General features: G+C 45.4%; 2 protein-coding genes across 2 annotated transcripts; one reads left to right on the top strand and one right to left on the bottom strand.

Moving 5' to 3' along the window:
* The first annotated feature begins 1,363 nt into the window (after positions 1-1,363).
* Positions 1,364-10,625, top strand: LOC149277916 (kelch-like ECH-associated protein 1). Its single transcript, XM_089502557.1, has 5 exons — positions 1,364-1,906; positions 7,534-8,219; positions 8,827-9,032; positions 10,047-10,223; positions 10,393-10,625. The coding sequence occupies exons 1-5, from the start codon at positions 1,364-1,366 to the stop codon at positions 10,623-10,625; spliced, it is 1,845 nt and encodes a 614-aa protein (XP_089358683.1).
* A 3,581-nt stretch (positions 10,626-14,206) lies between these two features.
* Positions 14,207-18,113, bottom strand: SPC24 (SPC24 component of NDC80 kinetochore complex). The gene is made up of 5 exons (XM_089502536.1): positions 17,948-18,113; positions 16,998-17,142; positions 14,987-15,091; positions 14,549-14,625; positions 14,207-14,313 (listed from the first exon to the last, which is right to left on the bottom strand). Exons 1-5 carry the CDS (start codon positions 18,111-18,113, stop codon positions 14,207-14,209), a joined length of 600 nt encoding a protein of 199 aa, XP_089358662.1.
* Between the last annotated feature and the right edge of the window lie 5,601 nt (positions 18,114-23,714).

The following is a 23,714-nucleotide window of genomic DNA, read 5'->3' as shown; positions in this document are numbered from 1 at the left end:
GTGGGTAAACTATGGCTGTACAGCCTGGCATGACACGGGCAGCCGCCGTCTGAGGTATAGACGAGAGGATTATACAGACTGACGTGTTTACAGTATTTACGCCAATACAGACTGTCACCCGATTTTACCTACCATGTAAGAAAATATTTCTTCGCTGAGAGGGGTGGATAAACGGAAAGGATTTCCAGCAGAGGTGGGAGAATTTAAACACGTGTTTAAGGATATCCTTAATGAAAGACGAGACCCAAGGGTGTTTTGAGATCAGAAATTAGATTGTTATAAATTATCCGCCGTGACGTTCTAAAGGGTTTATATGGGATCAAAATGATTTAGGGGGCTCTTATCGCCATAGTAACCAGCGAGATGCTACTGCTGACTGAACTGGTTGCCAAAGAGATAAGACCACTGTCCAAACTGCGCCGTCGGCCCCCGTTGTTTATAATAGGCCCCTATCGTGCCTCCTGCGCTGCCTATAGATAGCCATATGCCATTCACTCACTGTATTGGCCACTTCTGCTGAGAAACTGTTCCATTTATCTACTACCCTCTTGTTGAAGTAAATGTAACATGTATACTTTTTCAGAGCGTGATCACTGCTGCCGTTAAAATTCAGGGTCCCCCCCCCCCTCGCCGCACTCCGTAGCCAAGGCCACCCCCACGGTTACATATTTACCAGAAAACACGTCACGTGAAACGCGCTTAAAGGAAATATTTCAAGTTTTTTTTCTTTTCTTTTCAGATATCAAACAAGCAATGAACTAAAAAGCATCTTCTGGGATTTTCTAGGATTCGTCTAACTGGAAATTTTTTTTCTATACAATACTGTAAAAAAAAAAAATACTATTAAAAAAAAAAACAAAAAAACCCCTCTGATTATTTATGGTTATTTTTTAATGGAATGAATACTCGGAATTCTCGGCATTGGGATTAATCGCTTTGGTGTAAATTATTCCTCTGGATTCAAAATCATGGAGTGATCTTCAAACTGGACTAAAAACTTATTATTTCTGCGGGAAAAAACCCCCAAAAACCTCCCATGGATTCATTTAAATGACTCTGGATTCTATGTTACGTGCGACAGTATTTACCAAAAGTGGTGTAAATAATACATTTTTTTTTTCCCTTCCCAATCCTGCTGTAAAAAAATTCAGGTAAATACGAACCTATTGATTATTTATTATAATTTTTTTTTTTTTCCCCCAAAAGGCTATATTTTTGTAAGTGCGGAAAAAAAATAAAAAATAAAAAAAAATGCTAATATAATTTTAGAATTGAAATTTTTTTTTTTTATATATATTTTTTAATTTTCCCCTCGTTTTTGGACAATGCGTAGCTGAGACCGGCGGACGGAAGGTGAGCCGGGATGTATGCCACGGAGTGCCAGGCAGAAGTGACGCCCTCCCATAGCAATGGCAACCGCCAGTTTCAGTACACGTTGGCGGACCACACCAACCAGGCGTTCCACATCATGAACGAGCTCCGCTTGGGCCACCAGCTGTGCGACGTGACTCTGAGAGTCAAGTACAACGATCTGCAGGCGGACTTCGTGGCCCACAAGATCGTCTTGGCTTCCAGCAGCCCCGTCTTCCGGGCCATGTTCACCAACGGCCTGAAGGAGTGCGGCATGGAGACCGTGCCCATCGAGGGGATTCACCCCAAGGTGATGGAGCGCCTCCTGGAGTTCGCCTACACGGCCAGCATATCGGTGGGCGAGAAGTGCGTGATCCACGTGATGAACGGCGCCGTCATGTACCAGATGGACAGCGTGGTGAAGGCGTGCTGCGACTTCCTCATCCAGCAGCTCGACCCCAGCAACGCCATCGGGATCGCCAGCTTTGCCGAGCAGATCGGCTGCCAGGAGCTCCACCAGAAGGCGCGCGAGTACATCTACATGAATTTCGGAGAGGTAAGAGCGCGCGTGATGTATCCAGGTTGCAGGGTCTCGTGGCGATGTGCTTGGGTGGTTTGCGCAGGGCGCCTTCGCTCAGCAGAGGGGGTCTTTAGTCCTACCGGCGGTGGGAAGAATGAGATGGACCAAAGACCCCCGTTGTGTTCTGTCGCCATCCTTTAGTACAGGTAGCCAACGAATAGTTAATCTGGGGGTTACGGGGGCCCGCAATGTAATCGGTAAAATAAACTTTAGGAACGTTAACCGGTTAGTGTCCGCGTCTGTCAGTCGGGGCTGTAATAACGGCGGAATCTTGTGTGTGATCGTCCTTTCATCCACAAGCAGCCCAGATGTTTAAAGGGCTTCTGTGGTTGCTATGGAAACGGCTTCCCTTTTTATTGTATCCAGTCGGCGTCGGGCGATCTGGCAACGTTTAGGAATTCTATACGAGCTCGGGGTACGGCGCCGGAGAGCCGCGCTTTTAACGTCTTTACGATGAAATAATTTAATGCCGCTGAGATCCACCGAAAAGACAACGAAAGGCGAGAATTATTGGCGTTTCCCGGTCGGTCCGGGCAAAAAAGTAAAAATAAAAGAGAGAGAGAGATCCGGAGATATTTATAGTGGAGCGTACTGGGAATTTTGGGACAAACTGGGAAAATGCCAACCTAGATGGGCTCCGTTACCTAAATGGTGTTCACGATCGAGGTAAACAAAGGGATCTTTGTATTGTACAGGAGTGCTATGCAAACGTATGGATCGAAGTTGATAAATTAACCCTCGAGGGACGGGGTCCTGGAGTGCAGTTTTAACCCCGCTGTCACTGAATAGGATACATTTGCTTTGCGTTCGGCCGGCAGCGTGTTGTGTGTGGTTGTTGTTAGCCGTATGGAGAGGTATGTGTGTAATGTGTCTTTATTTGGTTCAGCAGGAATAGCAGGTTGTAGCCGGCCACCTCCTGCCAGAGGCAGTAACACGCCTCTAGGTTGTAATGTGTCGGGTTGCCTTGGCCCCTCCGTTCTTGTTCTGTCGGACCCCTTGGCTGTCCGGACGGCGCTGCGTAAAGTATGCTGCTTTATAACTGAATAAGAAGTTCTGTTTCTGTGGCATTATTATGTATTGCTTTACATAGCGCCATCATACGCCGCGGTGCAGTACAATGCCTTAAATTGCTTTGCGTCTCGAAATCAAAGCAAAAAGATTCATAACCTCAGCTGGTCTAGTGTCCGTTAACCGGCGTTTCATTCCTGAGTCCGGAGGGGCCGATGATTGCTGATTCCCTCGGCCCATCTAGTCTCTTCGTAGGGACTCGTCGGACATAGGTTCAGGAGTAATACGCCGATGGCATGCGTGTTTTAGATGCCCACACTTCATAGGCCTCCACCTCTTCTGCTGGAAGGCTGTTCCACTTATCTACCACCCTCTCGTACAGTAAAACTTCCTTACATTCCATCTGTTTATATTTTTCAAAACCAACATATATTTGAAATTCTCCGGGATTCCATTAAGTTGATTATAAAAAGTCGCTCTGATCTAAGGCTTCCAAGGTGGTTTTAACCCCTAATGTGCCTTCTTTTAATAACCCTGACTTCCCCTATGTGTGCCCTCTCCACTTTGTCGTTTGGATGTGACCTTGCTCCGTGTTCTCTTTCTACACGGAACCGTAACCTTTCAAATCACGTGAATCGCTTTATTATTATTATTTTTATTATTATTATTATTTATTTATTATGCTCTTGGTTTTAAGAATGTATCTTTATTTGTGGAGTGCTAATAGATGTACTCTGCGCTGTACAGTTTATGGTATAATAGAAGGGGGAGTACAGCAAGTAATCCACAGACCTTTTCATTGAGGATACAGTAGGCTGAGAAAGGAGGTCCCTGCCCCAGGAGCTTACAGTCTAAGCTGCGATAGAATCCCTGTTCTATTCACTATATATATATGTATATATATGTGTGTATATGTGTATATATATGTGTGTATATATATGTGTGTGTGTGTGTGTGTATATATATGTGTGTATATGTGTATATATATGTGTGTATATGTGTATATATATGTGTGTGTGTGTGTGTGTGTGTGTGTGTGTATATATATATAATATGTGTGTGTGTTTCATAAGGACATCAGACTCTCCTTATACCCCGCGTTCTTGCGTAAAGCCGGCGTGCGCTCGTTTTCTGATGACTGGCATACAGCTTGTGCCCCCAAAAACACTTTCAGGGATATAATTAAGCATCTTAAAGTAGGACCTTGTATAATAGTTGCCCGCTGTCCTCGATCGGAGATGGCAGTCTTGCTACTGATCTTTATTTTGATATCCAAACCCCAGCGTTATGTGGTGTCTGTCTAGCTGGTGAAGGAAGCTATCTCTTCTTTTTTGGTGTGCGGCGGCACTTTCGCCGTCCTTTCCCAATAATCCCGCCATGCCCAGCTTGTTCATCGTTCCCACCCATCCCTGGAATCCCAGCGTGGACGTGTCATCCCTCTGTGGCTGTGAGTCATGTGAGTCAGGGCCGGCCCTACAATGGAGCCGACTGGGGCAATTGCCCCAGGCGGCACTTCAGAAGGGGCGGCACTTTGCCGCCCCAAGCGGTTTTTTTTGAAGCGGAGGAGAGAGAGAGGGGCACCGAGTGGTTTTCGCTTACCCGCTCGGCGCCCCTCTCTCTCTCCTCTGCGGCGAGTTTCCCTGTTCGGTCTCTGTGCCGGCTTGTAATGCAGAGCGCCGGAAGTGACGTGAATTTCCGGCGCTCAGCATTACAAGCCGGCACCGTGGCAGCACAGGGAGACTCGCCGCAGGACTGTTTAAGGGTAAGTACCGGTGTGGGGGGTAGATAATGCCGCCCCCCCCCGGCGTCGGCGGGGGGCGGCATTTTAAACTTCGCCCCAGGCGGCGTTAAGTCTTCGGCCGGCCCTGATGTGAGTGGTCCCGGCAGATGATGTGTATGCGCCTGCCCCGAGCTCCCGGCCGAGCTGACTCACTGCCTCCTCCTGGGGTGGAATTTGCTCTCTCGCTGCCGCTGGGGTCACTTATGTAAGAATGACTCCGGGAAAAACAGGATCCCCGGAGGGGGCAGATGCTAAATGCCTATCCAATGCGTGTTTAAATTCCCTCACTGTATTAACCTCTACCACTTCTGCTGGGAGGCTGTTCCACTCATCTATCACCCTCTCAGTAGTAACACGTTCTTAGTCAGTATGGCTTCCCCAGCCTCCTGCCGGGGCAGGACCCGTTGCACCAGCCTCCGTTATTTGACGTTCTCCGCTGTCATTCAGTAGGTTGTGTGATGTTTTTTCTAATATTACTCAAACACCGCACCGAGCTGATGGTTTATGGCGATGCTAATGAAGTCCTGTTTATGCTAATGAAGTCCCCCCCCAACACCTTAGAGGGTCTCCATGATGAAGTGTTTTATTTTTACAGCTCTTCACCTAATAATAAAGTGTTTTATCTGATTTATGACTCTTTAGGTCACTGATTGTCGGCCCTCGCCTGGCCCGTGCGTTTTATACAGGGGATTTAATTTGTTTTCTGCCGGGGGGGGCCAAATAGCAGAACCCTTTTTCGTTACCGGGATTTTTTCTCATCTCAGAGACTGATTTCCCGCGAAGGTCGTCTGAGGATATTCAGACGCTGGCGTTCTCGACGGGTCCCCGGGGTTTGGAGACGCTGGGTTGGGGCCGTGCGTGCGAAACCAGCTCCGTATAATAATATGGAAGCCGGGGTCAAACAGGGATCTGCCGTTCGTCTCGTTTACACGATCCCTTTAGCTGTACTTCTGGCTTTATGCCAAATATCTGTCGGGAACTTTGGTTACTAAATAGAATTATTATATAAGGTTTTATTCTATTAAGTGCATTTATAAATTACCTTCTTATCCTATATATGTATATTATATTTAATATACAAAATAATACGCTGTGACGCAGTGTACATGCGCAGGAGAAGGATAAGAGGGCTGCACGATATGACCAAAGGTATAGGGGACCCCCGTCCTAATTATTGGGTTTGGGTGTGTGAGTGGCACCCGTGGCTAACGGGTGTATAAAATGAGCTCATAGGCAGCCATTGGCATGTCATGGGATGCTACATTTGCCCCAAGTCAGTTTGTGAACAATCTGCCCCGGTCCTGGGTGCCGTTGTTGTGACGTGGAAGGGTCTAGGAGTAAGAATAGCTCAGCCATGAAGCCGTGGACCACTCACACTCAGAGCCGAGTGCTGGAGCCCATGGCGCCTGTCCTCGTCAGCATCTCTCGCTACAGAGTCATAAACGGCCCCTGGCAGAAGCGCTGCGTGTCGGGAGCTTCGTGAAATGGGTTTCCGAGGCCGAGGAGCTGCGCGTTACCTGGAGATCGCTATGTGCACAATGCCAGGAGGCAGCTGGAAGCCCGATGTAGGAATCTGGGTTTGGCCGATGCCAGGAGGACGCTGCCTACTGGAATACGTAGTGCCTGCTGTAAAGTGTAGTGGAAGAGGGGTAAAGGTTGGGGGCTGTTTTTCAGTGAGGGGTAATCTTAATGCTCAGGGTACCAAGACATTTTTGACAGCGCTCTGTTTTATGGGAACAGTTAGGGGAAAACCCTTTTCTATTCCAGCGTGACTGCACCCGGCGCACGAAGCGAGCTCCATAAACGCATGGATGGATGAGTTTGGGGTGGAAGAACAATTAAATGCTGCAGCATCGCAAAAAAACTGAGGCCTGCTCCCTGTATACAAAAATACGTTAAAGAGGAACTGAATATTGGAGGATCGGACTTCATTAGCATTGCCATAAAGCATCAGCTCAGTGCGGTGTCTGAGGTGGGAAAGTCACCCAAAATATCACACGACTGACGGCAATGACGGCCTCCAGGTCTGCAGATAAAGGGAGCTTATTGGCAAAAAATGAGATAAAACCAGATTTTTGTCACCGACCGACATTACTGTATACAGCGCTGGGGGTTATATTACTGTATACAGCGCGGGGGGTTATATTACTGTATACAGCGCTGGGGTTTATATTACTGTATACAGCGCGGGGGGTTATATTGCTGTATACAGCGCGGGGGGTTATATTACTGTATACAGTGCGGGGGGTTATATTACTGTATACAGCGCTGGGGTTTATATTACTGTATACAGCGCTGGGGTTTATATTACTGTATACAGCGCTGGGGGTTATATTACTGTATACAGCGCTGGGGTTTTCCATGGGACTTCCAACTTTGTGACCCCGTACGCGTTGCGTCAGTCTTTTCCTTGTGGGGCGGGTATGAAAGGGGAAGAGCTAAGAACGGATGAAAAGTTGCGTTGCGTAAGCAGAGACGATGGTGTTTTACGTTTTGTTTACTCCGTTTCTTTTAACACCGCAAGTAGGTGATTGTGAAGCCGTCCTCCATCGCAGGGAACGCTCCTGATCCCAGAATCTCCGTGCCGTTTACAAATTGTATGATTAGTTTACTGACAGCCCCGGTAAATAAGAATGCGTATTAAAGTAACCCTTTCATATGTGTTCTTAGAAAACAAAACAAAAAAAAATGTAACTGAGGTAGAAGCTGCAGCTCTGTGGCAGCCCCTCCTCCGTTCGCGGTGTATCTGTCATGGCGGCCCCCGGTTAGAATGTTTTCTTCGCTCTTCATCGTGTTTTTTTGTCGCGTTCCCCAGGTCTCCAAACAGGAGGAGTTTTTCAACCTGAGCCGTTGCCAGCTGGTGAACCTGATCAGCCGCGACGAGCTGAACGTGCGCTGCGAGTCCGAGGTCTTCCACGCCTGCATCAACTGGGTGAAGTACGACTGCGACAGCCGGCGGCCCTACATTCAGGCCCTCCTGCGGGCCGTGCGCTGCCACTCGCTCACCCCTCACTTCTTGCAGCTGCAGCTGCAGCGCTGCGAGATCCTACGAGGGGACTCCCGGTGCCAGGACTACCTCTCCCAGATCTTCAAGGACCTGACGCTCCACAAGCCCACGCGACCCCACCAAGGAAGGATCCCCAACGTCCCCCAGTTCATCTACGTGGCGGGAGGCTACTACCGCCAGTCCCTTAGCTTCCTGGAGGCCTATAACCCGGTGGACGGAGAGTGGCTTAGTTTGGCACCTTTGGAGAAGCCCAGGAGCGGCCTCGCTGGATGTGTGGTGGGAGGGCTTTTGTATGCCGTGGGGGGGCGCAATAATGCCCCGGACTGCAATAGAGACGCGGACGCTCTCGACTGCTACAACCCCATGAATAACCAGTGGTCGCCCTGCGCTGCCATGAGCGTGCCCAGGAACCGGGTGGGAGCCGGCGTCATAGACGGGCAGATCTACGCGGTCGGTGGATCTCATGGCTGCGTCCATCACAACAGCGTGGAGAGGTGGGTGAGCCAGACGTTGGTCATATATTTATATACGGTGTATATATATTATTTATTGTTCATGCGCAGACAGTGTACACAAGCACCTGTCGCTCGTGCCAGCGGTTCCCGTGCCAGGTTCATGTATGCCAGCTTTTGGATCACACCCGTGCCTCGTATATTTCGCAATCGTTCCCAACTTCCCCCTCCGCCCTCGTGGCTTCTGGCTATACCGCGGTGGCGCCGCCATCTTTTACCCCCCGGTCGGCGATCTCCTCCAGGACGCCTCCTATATGTTCTTAGACCCATCGTAGTGCATGCGCTCACCCGGCCGGCAGCTATTTCTCCGTTAGCCGGCAGCTTGTGTTGTATTTGTGGCATATAAATACCCCGTGCCAGCAGACGCCGTGACCTTTTCTGTTTGTTTGCGTCGCACAAACCTCACCGATAACGGCACAAAGCTATCCGATCCCTGATCCGGGCAGACCGTGCCCAATTCACAGAGCCGCTCCGACCCTGTGCCAAGACCAGCCTCCCCCTTACGTATGGTTACTCAGGGAATATTACCCCGTGACTGTCCCGGCAGGTGGCTCACACCTTTTTTTTTTTTTTTTTTTTCCCCCCGCAGGTATGATCCTGAAAAGGACGAATGGCAGCTTGTGGCACCGATGAAGACCCGGCGGATCGGAGTGGGAGTTGCAGTCCTCAACAGGCTTTTATACGCGGTCGGGGGGTTCGATGGGACGAACAGACTGAGCTCTGCTGAGTGCTATTACCCCGAGACGGACGAGTGGAAGGACATCGCGCCCATGAACGTCGTCCGCAGCGGGGCAGGTGAGGCTTCAAGCTTTTAGAGGTTTTGTAAAGTTAATCTTGTATTTTTATTTTTCATATAATGTCCCAAGAAAAATAAGGTTTTTTATAATAATCCAAAGCCCCCAATCCCTCCATTAAAAAAAAAAAATCTTAATGGTGTAAATTAACCCAAAATTAAGTGTGTGTGTGTGTATATCTATATATGTGTGTGTGTGTGTGTGTGTGTGTGTATATATATATATATATATATATATATATATATATGTGTATATATATATATATGTGTATATATATATATATATAAAATGTGTGTGTGTGTGTGTGTGTGTGTGTTGTACACAGAGGTTAAGAACTATCTGCTTAACTCTTTCATGACCAAGGGTAGCTTAACAACCCCCCTGAGCAGGGCTTTTGTGTGAAGCCGGACTCGTACGTATAATGCAGTGTTTTATTAGCACTAAAAATAACAAAACAGGCAAAAATAATAACAAAAAAAGTACATTTTGCTTAGGATTTCACATACAGCATAGGCACCTTGGCCGAGTAAAACCCAGTTTTTGTTCAGCAGCGTCCCCCCCCCCGGCACAGTGATACCCCTTATATTATTGGGGGGAGGGAGGAAATACTACATAATTTTAATACTTTTGGAGCAGGAGGCGGTACGAGGGGATAGGGCACAATCTATTTATTTTAATAATTTTTTCTATTATGATTTTAACTTTTAGTAAAATAAAAATGTCTATTCGGACCCCCACGCGCCCGCAAGGAAAATACTCCCATTGATGTGAGTGGGAGCTCTTCCCTGCCATTGATTGGCTACAGCGTGCTGCCAATCAATGGCCCACTGGGGTGGGGGATGGGAAGGTGCAGCTCTGCAGCTTCTCCCTGAGGCTTTTCTTAAACTTTAAACCTCATTTACGTTTTAAATAAATTGCCGTTTGGTTCATTGGCTGGCGCTGGATGGCAGAGCCGGAGAGGATCCTTTTTTTAATTTTTCTTGCATGCCCCCCCCCCCTTTATTTCTCATTTAAGGAGCCTGCGCCCTGGATACGAATGTATACGCGATGGGTGGATATGATGGCACCGACCAGCTGAACAGCGTGGAGAGATACGATGTGGAAAGGGATTCTTGGAGCTTTGTGGCCCCTATGAACCACCGTAGGAGCGCTCTTGGGGTTACCGTCCATCAGGGAAGGATCTATGTCCTTGGTAAGTGGTCCAGTCACGCCACCAACCCGTCTGGCTTGTGTGTGATTCCCCGGGGGGGTCTAATGTCGTGCGTGCATGCGCAGAAAGAGTTCCCGTTGGCTTCAATTGGAATGCTTTCCAGCGATTATCTCACCCGTGTAATTTTACGTCTTCTCGCTTGGACCCGCAGGCGGGTACGACGGCAGCACGTTCCTGGACGGCGTCGAGTGTTACGACCCGGCCGCGGACGCCTGGACAGAAGTCACCCACATGATGTCCGGACGCAGCGGCGTCGGGGTGGCCATCACCATGGAGCCGTGCCGCAAGCAGCCGTGCGGGAGCGGCTTCACGGAAACAACGAAAGATTGCTATCTGCACGAAAAACACATCGGGTGCGGCTTCTCCCCGAGCCGCAAAAAATAAGGATAATGGGAAAAAAAAAAAAAAACTGCGTTAACAGAAATTTTCAGTGTTAAACAAAACCTTTTTTTTTTTTTATTATTATTACTATTAAACACAAAAAAAACAGTAAAAAATATACATAGCAGGTGCCATGAAAACCTTGGGATTCCCCTCCATTTTTCTATATGAAGGAGCAGTTAAGAACGAAATGTTTTTTGTTTTTTTTTCTCCTTTTTTCTTTCTTTTTTATCTTTCTTTCTTTTTTTCCTTTCAATCTTATAAAATGGCTCACGGATTTATTGTTTAACTTCCAGAAGTCTCATCTTAACTACAATGCATATCATCCATAATAATACAAGTGACCCAGGAAAAAAAACAACAAAAAAATAAAATACTGCAATAATTCTATTCTGGGGTTTTTGCATGGCCTGCACTATTTTAAGTTATTTATCTGCCGATTTTAATGTGATAAAATATATATATAAAATATATATAAAACCTCCCCCCATGTCCTCGCAAATTCGGAATGGATTTAAGAAGTTTGGGCTAAATTTCAGGAGAAATGATTATGGAATTCAGCTGTATTTTTCACACAATTTCTCACTTTTTATCGGGGAATTTCTGTATAATAAAGAACTATAATTTTTATTAAACTATAACGTTCAGTATTGCTGTTGGATTACAAATTTTATTCAGGGAGAGAAGAATTTAGTGACTTTTATGTGTATTCAAAAGCAAAAAAAATTTCTAATTTCCTTTTTTTCCTGATTCTTTTCCCCCCAACATAATATCACAACTTTTTTGGAAATGAATGAATTGACAGAAAAGCGGTTAATTTGCATATGAATTTCGTAAAAGGACAATACGGCCTCCATTGAAACCAAATGTACATTTCTTCTTTTTCCACCAGCACTAAGAGGCCGGCGAATGTACAGAACTGAGACTGAATTCTTAGAAAGCTTCCATCGAGATGAAAGCCTTATAGATATGCTAGTTTTAATGTATATATTTGACAATATTATTTAATTGTATTTCGGGTATTTTCTTGATAAACCATGTTTTTTTTTTTTTGCTTTTGCACATATTGTCCAAAATTAGTAATAAAATATTTGCATTTAATCAAAACTTCACTTGTTTTCAAGACCGCGCCCCAATTGCTTATTATTCTACGTAAACATCGGCGTTTTATATATAAAAAGGACCAATTAAATATCGGAGACCTATTTCATTTCGGGTGAGATTGTCACCGCTTTTAAAGGAAAATGTCGCCATTGCGTAACTAGGTTAATTTATTTAAAAAAACGTATAGCTTAATTGTCACTACGAGCTAGTTGTTTAGCAGTTTTTTTTAATTTTTTCATTAGTGGGGAGGAATAATCATGCAGATCCTGAGAACAGGAAGTTAAGATGCATTTTTAACCCCTTAATGACAAAGCCCGTGTACGGGCTCAAAATGCATTGTTTTCAATGGGTTTAGAGGACCGCCCATTGTCCTTAAGGGGTTAATACAGATATAATGCTTGTGCGTATAAACATAAGGATAGGTTTACTTGTTCTGGACTGTAGAAAGTGGCAGATATAGTTTACTTTAGAACAACATTTCATTGTGTGCGTTTATCATACATGTGACAGCCTCCCAGCAGAAGTGGTAGAGGGTAATACAGTGATGGTATTTAAACATTCATGGGACGGGCATATGGCTACTGATTAGAGACCAACGACTGATTAAGGATTTACAGCAGGAAATACGGGTAGAGTAGATGGGTGAATTGGTCTGATCCGCCGTCACATTCTATGTTTAGAATTTTCGCATCTGGACTGTTATTAAGACGCATGTTCCAGGGCCATTTGTTCTCGGGGTGCTGGTGGGATTACACCAGAGCAGCCGGCATGAGGAGACTCCATAACCCTCGCCAAAACCAACGCCGCTGTAAAGTTTTCTGAGCTGTCGCTATTTCAGCTGCCAGAGGAGTTTCAGAGATCTGCTTTTGTTTCATGTTTAACGAGCTCTAAGGCTTCAGACGTCACTTAGTCCTTGGCTACCCTCTACCATGTTTGTCTGAAGCCAGTTCCACGTATCTACCACCTTACAGTGAAAGATTATTCTTGGCTAGCCTCACCTTTCCCATAAATGCCAAACCTGCACCAAGCCAGCAGAGGGCGCTAGCGATCCACTCAATGTTCAGTACTCGGAAAATCAAAAGGTTTTACTGGTGTTTGCTGGATTTTCTTACGCTTCGTAAATGGGGCAGACTGGTGGACGTTCCCAAAGCACGCATCCCAAAGCATAGCGGTGTGTAGGTTCTCGGTGTCGGTTAAAGCAGCTCCAGTTGATCTAGAACACGCTGCGTTATATAACGGCTATTTCATTTCTTTATCGATGCATCTTTTCATGGTTTCATACTGTTGTGGACGTCGGCAACGATAGCCTACCGACGTCGGTGATGGCTTGTGGCGCAATCGCAATACACGCTTGGTAGGCCTCAGTAGCCCTTTCTTCAGATGCCACTCAACGCCGCTTTCCTATATGAAGTCCTAAGGATTATTTTAAGCTGAAGAGCTTGCACTCAACCAAGGGGAAATACACTACAAGTTCCTGTAGTTTTTAAGGAAATTTTGCTGCGAGAGAGAAAACCCGTAGTCTTTGGGGTGAATTAACCACCACTTACGGCTACCATGAACTTGTTCGTAAGGGACTACGACTTCAGCAAATTCAGTCCCCGCTGCTTTTAATAGGATTGAAGTCTGACGTGCGGCTCCAGGATTTATATATAATTAATATTTCCGTATGAAGTGCAACCGAGGTGTGAGTTAAGGTGACATGCGCGATATCATCGGCCGTACTCTTCACTGGAATCAGCCGTGGTAGGGGAAGTCTCACTTTACAGCTACAGTCGGTCAATTCTTGACCCCTTGAATATATGTATTGTATGAAGCGCTGCATAAATTGTTGGCGCTATATAAATAAAAGATAATAATAATATACCGCATATTAATGTCTCCTATTATCTTACCGTTCAGCTGCATCGCATTTTAACTTCTTTAAGCTGTAAACAATCCCCTGGAGATAAAGGCTCAGCTGGAAATTAGAACAGAAAATAGAAATCTGAATAAACGGTAACAAGGTGGTCTTCTATAGAAGCAACAATCTATGGCAAGACCCCATATTCTATTTTTCTGGAATAGCACGATCCATGTGACGAGTTTCAACACATTCCAAAAATAAAAGCAGAATAAGTTAATAGTCTTCAATATGTTCCAGAAACCATTTATTAAAAAAATAATATTAATAAAATTACAAGCAGGATTTCGTGTATGTTCTTCAGGTTCCACCTTCCGGTTTCTAGCCTCGTGTTCCTGTTTTGAAAATTCAAAATGATCACCACCTTTTTCAAGACTAAAAAGCGGCACGTAGAATGACAAGTGCCACCCGGAGACCCAGAAAGTACCAGCTTGCTGTTGGGCTCATGGAATCCTGCCGACAAACTCTAACTTTGGCCGGGAGCAAACACTCGTGCTATGAGACGTGCTGGCGGAGGTGTTCCACTATTCGGGGAGGACAAAGGCTAATACATGTCCAGACATAGGTAGTGGTGGGGCTGTCACCATTCGGTGGACAAAAGGCTCCACAGGTAGTCACAGATGAAAATCTTGGAGTGCTGGCTGCTGTCAATGCTGATGGGCTGAGCAATATCTCCTCCATAGTGGACTTGAGATTATTTTGGGTCAAGGAAAACAATCAATTTATATATATATATATATACACACACACACACACATATATATATATATATATATATCCACTGACTGTACCAAATGCTATCATAACCAGGTACTGCATTATTATTCTTATCCAACCTTTCAATTGGTTGCTATGGTGATAAGACCACTTTAAAAAATCTGCATCAGAGTCAGTTTATACACGAAAAAAAAAAAAAGGATACTGCCTTTGATGAGCGTGGAGTCACAGCTGTAATCCCAATCAATCTTTGTTACGTTATGAAACAGCTTTGCCAAATACCTGCAAAAAAAGAAATCAGAGTTTTAAACCATCTCTGTCGTCATGATCACCATCATCATCATCATCATCATCATCATGCCATGGCAACCAGCAAAAAGAAATAATAAAATAAAATTATGACAAATAGCATAAACGTCGCCTAAGCCAGAGACTGGTTTCAGCTAAACACGGGTTTAGGTTATGGCAGCAGTTACCATCCACAGAGCCGGTACCCCCGGGTTTTAATAGTGGCACGACTTGCAGAGCTTAGTAGACGTGCCCCACGATAGTCTACCTGTAAAGCCTCTAGACAAAGCCCTCAGCCCTAGCTTTAGCCATCGAATCGGTAACCAGAGCCAGTCGAGCGGCAAACGTGACTCACAGTGCGGACGGTATGACCACCGTGGTATCTTCATCTGCTTCTCGGTGAATCTCAGCAATCTCTTTCTCCATGGCCCTCACGTCTTCAAGCTCTTTTTGTAAAAATGTATTAACGTCAAGGAAATTAATGCAAGAATTTAATCAAAGTAGACCCCTCAACATGGGTATGCCTGCCGGACACATTCAGCATTTACACCCCGTGTCTGTTCAACCCTAATGTCCCTCTCTCATTTAGTTTACTTACACATTTGTTGGGTCAAAACAAATTATAAACACACACACATATAATATATACCGTATTTGCTCGATTATAAGACGACCCTGATTATAAGACGACCCCCCAAAATCTGATTATTAACTTAGGAAAAAAAGAAAAAGCCTGAATATAAGACGACCCTAAAGGAAAAATGTTTTACCAGTAAATGTTAATTCATGTAAACTATTTTTTTTAATAAAAGCTATGATTGAGAAAAATATTTTTTTTGTTTTTATTTCTTGTATTTTCCAACCTGTGCCCCAGTTACGCACATCTGCCCCCAGGCTTGCCACTCCAATATGGCACTGTGGCCCATGATATGCCTTTTAACCCTCTATATGCCACTGTGCCCCATGGTATGCCTTTTGACCCCCTATGTGCCACTCTGCCTCCAGAAATGCCTTATACCCCTATATCCCATTCTGGCATTTAGGGGGTTAAAATGCATATTATGGGGCAGAGTGGCATATAGGGAGGTATAAGGCATTTCAGGAGGCAGAGTGGCATTAAGGGAGTTAAAAGGCATTGTATAGAGCACTCTGCCTCCAGAAATGCCTTATACCCCTATATGCCACTCTGGCATTTAGGGGGTTAAAATGCATATTATGGGGCAGAGTGGCATATAGGTGTATAAGGCATTTCAGGAGGCAGAGTGCTCTATTAAATGCCCCCTTAACGCCACTCCAGAAATGCCCTATGCCCCCATTTAACACACACACACACACACCCTATACCCCCATTTAACTAACACACACACACACTCTCCCCTCCCCTCCCCTCTCAGCCCTCTCTTACCGGTGCTTCCAGCCGGGGCAGCGGGTTGACGTCGCCTTCTGCTGCAGCCGGAAGGAGGTGGAGTTGGCAGCGGGGGTTGTCTGCGTCCGTCGCGTATACTTTCCCCGGCTGTCAGAGATCAGAGTTCTGACAGTCGGGGAAGGTTTGCGCGACGGACGCAGACAACCCCCGCTGCTAGCCACACCTCCTTCCGGCTGCAGCGGACGTTGTCTACGCGGATCGCGTAGACGTCAACCCGCTGCCCCGGCAATACAGCAGGAAGCACCGGTAAGTGTGTGTATGATGGGGGGGGGGGTGAGACAGGAGGATCCAGGTCCCCTGCAGCGGTGCGGGGGATCTGGATCTTAGTCTCCTAATCAGACTCTATTTGAGGTCTGATTAGAAGACGACCCCGATTAGAAGACGAGGGGTATTTTTCAGAGCATTTGCTCTGAAAAAAACCTCGTCTTATAATCGAGCAAATACGGTGTATATATATATATATATTATATATATATATACACACATATAAATACACACACATATAATATATATATATATATACATACACACACACACACACAGTATTTAGGGACTGCAGACTTAAAACGCCCGGGACATGCAGAGTGGGAGCATATCTTGGGGAGGGCAGAGTGGGAGCATATCTCGGGGGGAGGGGTAGAGTGGGAGCATATCTCAGGGGGAGGGGCAGAGTGGCAGCATATCGTGGGGGGGCAGAGTGGCAGCATATCTCGGGGGGGGGCAGAGTGGCAGCATATCTATTTCACTAAGTGTTTTGTGTTTTTTTTTTACTAAGAAAATTTTTTCTTTAAAAAAAAAAGCACCTAACTTTTAGGGTGTGGCCTATAATCGAGCCAATACGGTATATAGTGCCAGTACTTCTTAAAGTACTTATAATTAACCCCTTAGTTTCAGCAGTCCCTCTGCTGGGGGGTCTGTGGGGTATATATTGAAAGGATATTTGATGCTGGTCTGCAGGGACATGTTCTTCTCACTCGTGTCCTGCAGCTCCTTCTCGATTTTCTGCAGTTTGGATAAGCTTTTCTGTTTCGTTTCCTCCGTGTCCAGAAGGGTCTGGGCCACCTCTTCTTCCACCGACATGAGAGCTTAGAGGAAAGCAGAAGTGATTCGGTACAGAATACATCAAAACTCAGGTTTATAGTCAGGATTAAGGCAAAAAAATGTTAAACAATCAAATTATTTTATTATTATAACGGTTTTCATATGTTGAATGTTGGCATCATAACATTTTCATTTAACAATTTATGTTCCGCACCCCCCCACCCTGCAGTAATATCTCAGTGATGGGAGTTATTAATTTTTAGGGGTATGAAGTAGCCCATTTTTTTTTATTATTTTTGTTTCACCTTTTAAACTTCTTTCTTTCTTCACTGGAGATTGCTTTGGGGTTTTACCAGTCATCTCTAAGATCCACATAATTATTTTAATTATAAGATTATTTATTTTGTGTTTTTTTTTACCAGTTTCGTTAATGTTTTTTTGAAGAGTTAGAAACTTTCCTTGGAGGCCTGCGTTCCTGGTTCCTATAACAGCTGATTAGCCAGCAAGCGGGTGTAAGACACGCCCTGGGAAATGCCCCCACCAGGGCAAAACACTGGAAATGTACAATCACGTCCTATGGTCGTTTGGGCCTCTTTACTTCATTTCTGCCTCGAGTGACTCCTCCCCAGTTGCCTCCAGTGAAAACAGTGAGCATATTCAGATACGCTCCTTGCACATGCTCAGTAGAACTCTAGTTCTAGTCAATGGGAGATGAGCTATCATTGAACTCAATGGGGGTAGCAGCTGCCAATCACATCTGGACATTGATGTTCCGCTATGTCAGTGAGAGTTCTACTGAGCATGTGCGGGAAGTTCACATACGAACATATGTAATATATTATATCAAACCTCTGATGAGCTGTGAGGCCTCCGTCTCGGTTTCTAGGAGAGCATCGATCATGGACTCCTGACGCTCCAGACTCTTCTTCAGCACCCCCGCAGCGGTATCCGACACCATGACTTTGATAATCTCCCGGCTCACGTCTATGTACTCCTCTATCTGCTCGTGCAACATGACTACGGGCGTAACGGGAACGCCGGCCAGAGAGGAAAGGTGCAGCGAGACGGGGTCCTAAGAGGGAGCAGAAACGTCACCAAAAAGATCACACGACCAGTGAACAGCCATTACGCAACGCCAATAAATACAAAATATACAAGAGGTTACACAAATTATACCATATAAATTTACCCTATTTATGCGGTCATATCTGCCAACTGTCCTTGATTTCACTTTAGATGGGTAAAAAATATGCAATATTAAAAGGACAGGTATAATTGGCATCCTAACCTGTATAAGGAGAGTTTATTTTTTGCAATTAATGAATGTTGATAAAATATAATGGAAATGATTTGTGGAAAAAGAATGTAATCATTAACAAACGGGACGGTGAAATAATGGACAGGGGTTTTGGTTAAAGGTACAGTCCCACTAAACATTACATTCTCCATCAAATAAACAAGGGTTTGTCATTTCATTCCTTCCACTGAAAAGTTATTCACGTTAAAACCCAGAAAATGTAAAGACCTTTCAGTTTCTATGGCAACAGTGTCTGCCTTTCCAGCAAAAATTAGGGACAAGACAGACTTTTATATGATTCAAATAATTATTTGGGACAATTAATAAGAACAATGTATATAATGCTACACGTACAAAAACTTGTCAAACAGCTAAATCAGAGCAGAAGAGGTAGTCTTTAAATTAAGTAAATTAAGCTCTGCCCCGCGTATTTAGTATGGGAAAGAGGCAATAGGGTGATAGTACTGGAAGAAGGGAGGGCCGGAAGTGTAAAATGCGCATGCACGGCAGGCTTAGGCCAGCCAATCGAGTTGGACATGACATGAAGTACGACATTTGAAAAAAAAAAAAAAAAAATATATATATTTTTTTTTAAATGACAGGCTATATGCTGATGTCCCTGTAAAATGCTATAATAAAAAATAATAATAATAAAAAAAAATGTATAGACCAGGCACTGCCCCCCAAATACTTTAACGGCGGAGTGTCACATTTACACATTTTTTTTATAAAGGCGGATGGATTCACTTTCGCCATTAATAGGCAGTCGTAAATTTACAGTGCGGATGAAGACGTTTCTAAGTTCATCCAGTGGCATAACAACAACCTCCAGCTATACGGATGAGCTGCTAGACGCGCTCAAATTTAAATTCACCACGCCCACTCCGTAACAACCTTTGTAACCAAGGCAACCCTAAACCAGCGCCCAATCAGCCACCCTCTGCTTTAAAAGCTTGTCCTCCTCGCGAGGCTGAGAACGTTACAGGTTTGAATTATTCCCGCCGATTCCTCGCTTGTCAAAATCACCACAGAAAGCATTTGGTCAGTCCCGCTGTTACCTGGTCGGGCGGGTGCACGGCACTCGCGTCGTGTTCGGTGTAGCTCGCGGGGTTCGTTCGGCGACAGCCTTCGTCGATAAACCGCAGCAGAGTAGCGACTCCTTTACGTAGATGTCTGGAATTAGCGGTCTCACAGAGGAGGAGCCCGAGGAAGCCGCCCCTCCCCTTATAGGCAGACGGAGTCGGCGCTAATCCGGGCCTAGCTGAGCGGGGTATGACTGAGCTTCTCCAAACGCATCTCCGAGCATGGGGGTCCGAGATTGGGATTCATTAGTGCACCCACTCAAGTAATCTATATATATATTTTTTTTTTTTGTCTGAACAAAGGCTTTCGTTCGATACCATTATTTTGATTAATCTGGTTTCCTTATATATATATAATGGAGAAAAAAAAATGAAATTGACTAATTTGATAAATCTGCAAAAATTAACGAAAGAAACCTGCTACGTAGATTCTGATATTTGTTCTGAGTTTAGAAACGGCCGATGTTTGGGCTGGTATTTTAACTCTCTCCATGCCAAGATTCTTGGGAAGAGGCAGCACCAGCTTGCTTATGTGACATCACTAGGGCCTTTTTACATTTTTATTTTTTTTAATTTTTACATTTCAATATTTATACACTTTTATTTTACTGTTCATAGTGATTAGCTCCCTAGGCTCCGCTGACCTGCATGGTTGGCTGCGGTACCTGAAGTCATCCTGTAGGGCAGGGGTGTCCAACCTGCAGCCCTCCAGCTGCTGCAGGACTACATCTCCCATACTCCTCAGCCAGCCCCTTAGCTGAAAGAGCATCATGGGAGATGTAGTCCTGCAACAGCTGGAGGGCCGCAGGTTGGACGCCCCTGCTGTAGGAGGAGCGTGGAGGTCTCAGCAGCGTCTGCACAGACCCCCTCGGAACTTTTTATTTTGAACGGGCGCCGCTATCCACACAGTGTTTTTAAACGCTCTAAGAGCACATTTTTGGTGTCTCTGAATGCCTCAGTATCGAGACGCTTAAACGTCAGTGGGGCAAAGAACCTGATGGTTGATTGCTTTCTATGCTTGTTTAACCCCATGATGGGCCAGACAAGCCAATTGTCACCAATTGCATGAATTTCCATGGTGGGCCAGGTACATCGATTGTCATTAAATGGATACCAACGATGCAAAAAAGGGTGGAGTTCTCCTTTCGTTTCACTAAAGGAAAACCTACCCTTTTCTGGGGTGGGCCGGCCCGAGTGGTGGTTCGTGTCTGACGAGCCTCTTATGAACAATTTTGGGCCTGTCGTAGGAGGCGCAGACACAGTAGGGTCATGTTATTGTTGCACCACTGTGTATTTATGTGACCATGTATGTGCATATGAGCTTATGTGTAAACACTAGAGTGTATGTACATGTGTGCACTAGTCCATATGTGTTACTAATGGGGCCTCTGGGCTTTATCTGCCCTCTAGGCCAGAAGTTGCTGGCCCTCCTTTGGCTGTTTATACATACGCTTGCGCTGTAATCATACCCATTCTGCTGTCCCTAATGACAATTTCCCATCGCAATGACGCCGGGTTCGTAGATTAAAAAAAACAAACCACTTGGTATACCGTATTGGCCCGAATATAGACCGCACTTTTTCCACCCACTTTAAGTCTTTAAAGTGGGGATGCGGCCTATATTCGGGGCCTAGCGCCCGACGCCTGGGACATGCAGTTCCGGGCACCGGGCAGGCAGCAGAGTTAGGATACAGATGACCTGCATCCTACTCTCCGATAACGCTCAGACAGCCTCCCCTGCCAGCGCTTCCCACGGGGGGAGTGCCGGCACGGGAGATTGTCTAAGCGCATCGTGCAGACGTTCACCGGCAGCGGCGATGTGCGTAAACAACCTCCGCTGCCGGCACGATGTGCTTTAACAATCTCCCTTGCTGGTAATTCCCACGAGGGGGCCGCCGGTCTGAAATAAGCTCTGGGTTGTGAAGCAATTCGCTTTACATCTTTTATTTATATGGCTTACATCGAAAGGGTCTGATAGAATTAAAACTTACAGGCCAAGACAAACCCGTACATTAGGTAAGCGTCTACAACCTACAGGGAATGGGGTGTAGGAAGACACATATAGAAAAATTGGATAGAGTGGCAGATAAGATAATGTTGTAACTGAAATGATTGTACACATCTCTGAAGAATTGTTTAATATACAAAACTGGCGACAAGGATGGGATTTAGCGAGCAGGACACTGCAGTCAATGTTTAGCCTGCGAATGGGACGCTGTTATCGTCTCTCCTCTCCTGACCTGGCCGACCTATCATCCTGCGATTCCTATACTGACGGGATCGTGTTTTACTCGGGAGCTAACGAGGTAAGCGATGTGTCATTGGCAATAAAAAACCATTGTCTGCCTGCCGTTATCTGCTGCTAAACCAAGGGAACGCTCACTAAAGGAAATTACTACGAAAAAAAAATTGTTTTGTACCCGACCACCTCTGAAACTGCGAAGTGGGTCCGTTTCAACAGGTGGGAAAAGAACTCTTGATTCGGCGGGAACCACCAGCTGAAAGTAATGCCTTATGCTGCAAGGGCTGTCAGAAAATGGCAATTATAATCCCGGTCTGGAATCCTTGTTAAGAGAGAAGCTCGGCTACTCCGGCGTCTGGCAAAACAAAATCCGATTTCTACCGCAAGATGGCGCACTTACATATATGTAATCCTCATCTGGAGCAAAACCTTTACAAAGAGCTGCTATGGTTCTGTTTCATAGTTGTGGAATAACATGTTATTTCCAAAATGTAGCCTGCTATAAATGCAACAAGGAGGATCACATATAGAAAGTCTGGTGAAAAACAATGTCACTGCACAAGAGTACTAAAAAAAAATGTACAAAATCACTGGCGGTGCGCTTAGTGTCCTGAATGATGGAGAAAAGTTCCTGGATGTTTCCAGACACAATTACGGAAACTCGGGACAGAAGACCTACGCTGAGGTGCTCCTCGCACTACTAAGTAGACTCCAGTCTAATGAATTCTTTGATTTGAAGGTTTTATGGCCCTTAAGTAATACCTCGAGACACTAAACTGGCAGATTACATGTTGTTGGATGTTTGTTTAATTTCAGTGAGTATGGAAAAGACAGGACAATGACGCCTCCTACTGACTGCAGGATGAAGAGCAACTATTGTTCTTCTGACTGTAACAGCGATGCGGAATCTACCGGCGCTATATAAATAAATAAATGTAATGTAACTGGGCCGGGCAGAGAGTGTTTTAGACCCCTGGGAGTCACACTGATTGGTTTGTATTACATGAAAATCCCCTACAGAACGTGGTGTAAAAACGGCCTCCTGTTTCCTTTCTTTTGGTTCCCTTTTACCTGCCCTTTTCATCAGGGTCTCTGGCTTGTAAATAAACTTTGCATGCAGTAAAATGTATTCGAGTCAAACGAGAAGGATGCTAATATACATTAAAAATAAAAAGCATACAAGCAGAGCATCTGTGTCTTAACATCGCAAGTAATGCCACCTAGTGGTGGTCTATGGCCCTGGGTGGGTGGAGATTGCAAGCACATTAAAGGGGCGCATCCTGTCATCATATGTCTATTATGGTATATGAGAGGTGTGTCCCCTTAAAATTATAATTCTCCACTTACAAGCTCCCGAGGTTGAGAGTGATTTGTTTGTCAGCGCAGGGGCATGCAAGAGTTCCAAGGTGGTCTTACCGGACACCCTGTCCACATGTGTAGAAAGCGCTTTAACCCCTCGACGACCATTGACGGGCCGGGTCCATCCTGGCTTTAAACGGGTGGAGAAAGCGATCTACGTTCAGTTTCTGTACCCAAACGGTGCCAAACACCGAGATCGGCATCAGGGGCCCTGTCTGGCCCCTCCTTGGGGCGTCAACATCCACCATACACTGTATGGCCACAGATGCCTTCTAAACTTCAATGGTGTTGCTGAAATGCCTCAATAGCAAGGCATTCAGCGACACCGAACACCCACCCCAGGATGCACTGTGACCGCTCCGGAGAGCACTCACAACTGCCACAGATGGAGGCACATTGTTTAAAAGAAAATCAATCTCTCCAGACCCTCTTGAGAAGTCTGGCTCCCCTTGTAGGTTGAATAGAGGTACTGCATTTGACCATGCAAGTCAATGGAGCCCAGCTTTCTTGTGATTAGTAAAATAAATTTGTTTTAAGCCTACATATATACCATATAGATTATAAAACGACCCCCCAAAATCTGAATATTAATTTATGGAAAAAAAGAGAAAGCCTGAATATAAGATGACCCTATAG

This window comes from Sceloporus occidentalis, unplaced genomic scaffold, assembly GCF_023333645.1.
Source record: "Sceloporus occidentalis isolate IW3139 unplaced genomic scaffold, rSceOcc1.0.p SCAF_205, whole genome shotgun sequence".
NCBI classification, from domain to species: Eukaryota; Metazoa; Chordata; class Lepidosauria; order Squamata; family Phrynosomatidae; genus Sceloporus; species Sceloporus occidentalis.
The sequence above is the reverse complement of the archived record's forward strand: the minus strand, read 5'-3'. Positions and strand labels throughout refer to the sequence as shown.